At 36.7% G+C, this 1,194-nt stretch overlaps 1 protein-coding gene across 1 annotated transcript; it reads right to left on the reverse strand.

Moving 5' to 3' along the window:
- Nucleotides 1-299: 299 nt before the first annotated feature.
- Nucleotides 300-869, reverse strand: LOC140912111 (interferon epsilon-like). Its single transcript, XM_073346273.1, has one exon. The coding sequence runs from the start codon at nucleotides 867-869 to the stop codon at nucleotides 300-302; it is 570 nt and encodes a 189-aa protein (XP_073202374.1).
- Between the last annotated feature and the right edge of the window lie 325 nt (nucleotides 870-1,194).

Raw genomic sequence — 1,194 nt, forward strand, 5'->3', positions numbered from 1 at the left:
GGACGGATTTTGTGGTGTTCTGAGTGGAAAGTTATCTTGATTGGTATTTGTTTAGGGCAGGCCAGTTTTTATTCCCCTGTCCATTTCATCAATCTATTGAACAAAGTCATATCCCTGGATATATTATATGAGGTGCATATATCACTTTTGTATATCAGCAGTATAAACAGGATATTCTCTAATAAAGGATACAACAGAACCTATAGAATAGTTTCTAAATGAAAGCATAGCATGTTTTACCTGTTTTTCCCCAAAACTATTATTTCAGTTACTCTAGAAAAAGTGTTTTGTAAAATACCTTAGTTTTTAAGCCTTTTTGTGAGTTGGTCAATAAACAGAAAACATCTTCTCATTTCCTCACGGATGATCTCAGAGGCACACAGGCTGTATTGCTTTTCTTTCAGGAAATTGTCTATCACACAAAAATATTTCTTCACTTTCAGTCTGGTGAAGTCCTCATTTTGTGGGTAGGTGGTCTCCATCTTTTTTTCTCCATTGAACCATGTCTTCAGCAGCTCAATTTGATGGTGAAGTCCATTTTGGAATGCAACCATGGAACTCCTATCCCAGGCAGTTTGGAGTTGACTTTTGCTGAAGATGTTGAAGATTTGTTGGAGGATCTCCTGGAGTGCCACAATGACATTCTCCTTCTGGAACTCTCTGAAGCTGAGAACATTCTGGAGGGATATGAAGTTTGAATTTTCATTTAGACATTGCACAGGAAATTGTCCTCCCATTTTTTCCAGAAGCTGTAAACTAGCTTGGTTCACTTTGTTTTGCTTGAAGTGAAGCATGTTACTGTCCACAGATGAGGTTTTGGTGGAGAAGAGCAGGACAAGGCAAATGTGCAGGAAACTCAGGGTGATCATGCTGATGATGACTTAGATTCCTTGTTTGTGTGTAGAGACTGGAAGACTGGAGGTTGTGCAATGACTTTCATAGGCTGGTGTGTTGTATTTTTACCCATGTCTCTGAATTTAAGTATTCTGTAGTTTTTCTTTCGTCACTTTCTGCATCTCAAGGTTCCCATTCACTAATTAGGACTTTTTATTTTCACTTTTCTGGTTTTTTTTAAATACTTTTTTGTTAGTTGGTACTTTTCAGCATTTCTTTCCTTTTTAAAAGAAAGTGAGCAAATTATTAAAAGCATAACAAGTTGCCTAATATCTGGTATTATTTGTGTTATTGTTATAG

Source organism: Lepidochelys kempii, chromosome 5, assembly GCF_965140265.1.
Source record: "Lepidochelys kempii isolate rLepKem1 chromosome 5, rLepKem1.hap2, whole genome shotgun sequence".
Taxonomy (NCBI): Eukaryota; Metazoa; Chordata; order Testudines; family Cheloniidae; genus Lepidochelys; species Lepidochelys kempii.

Excerpts from the sequence above, each read along its gene's own strand:
- LOC140912111 (XM_073346273.1), bottom strand. The coding sequence starts at position 869 with ATGATCACCCTGAGTTTCCTGCACATTTGCCTTGTCCTGCTCTTCTCC.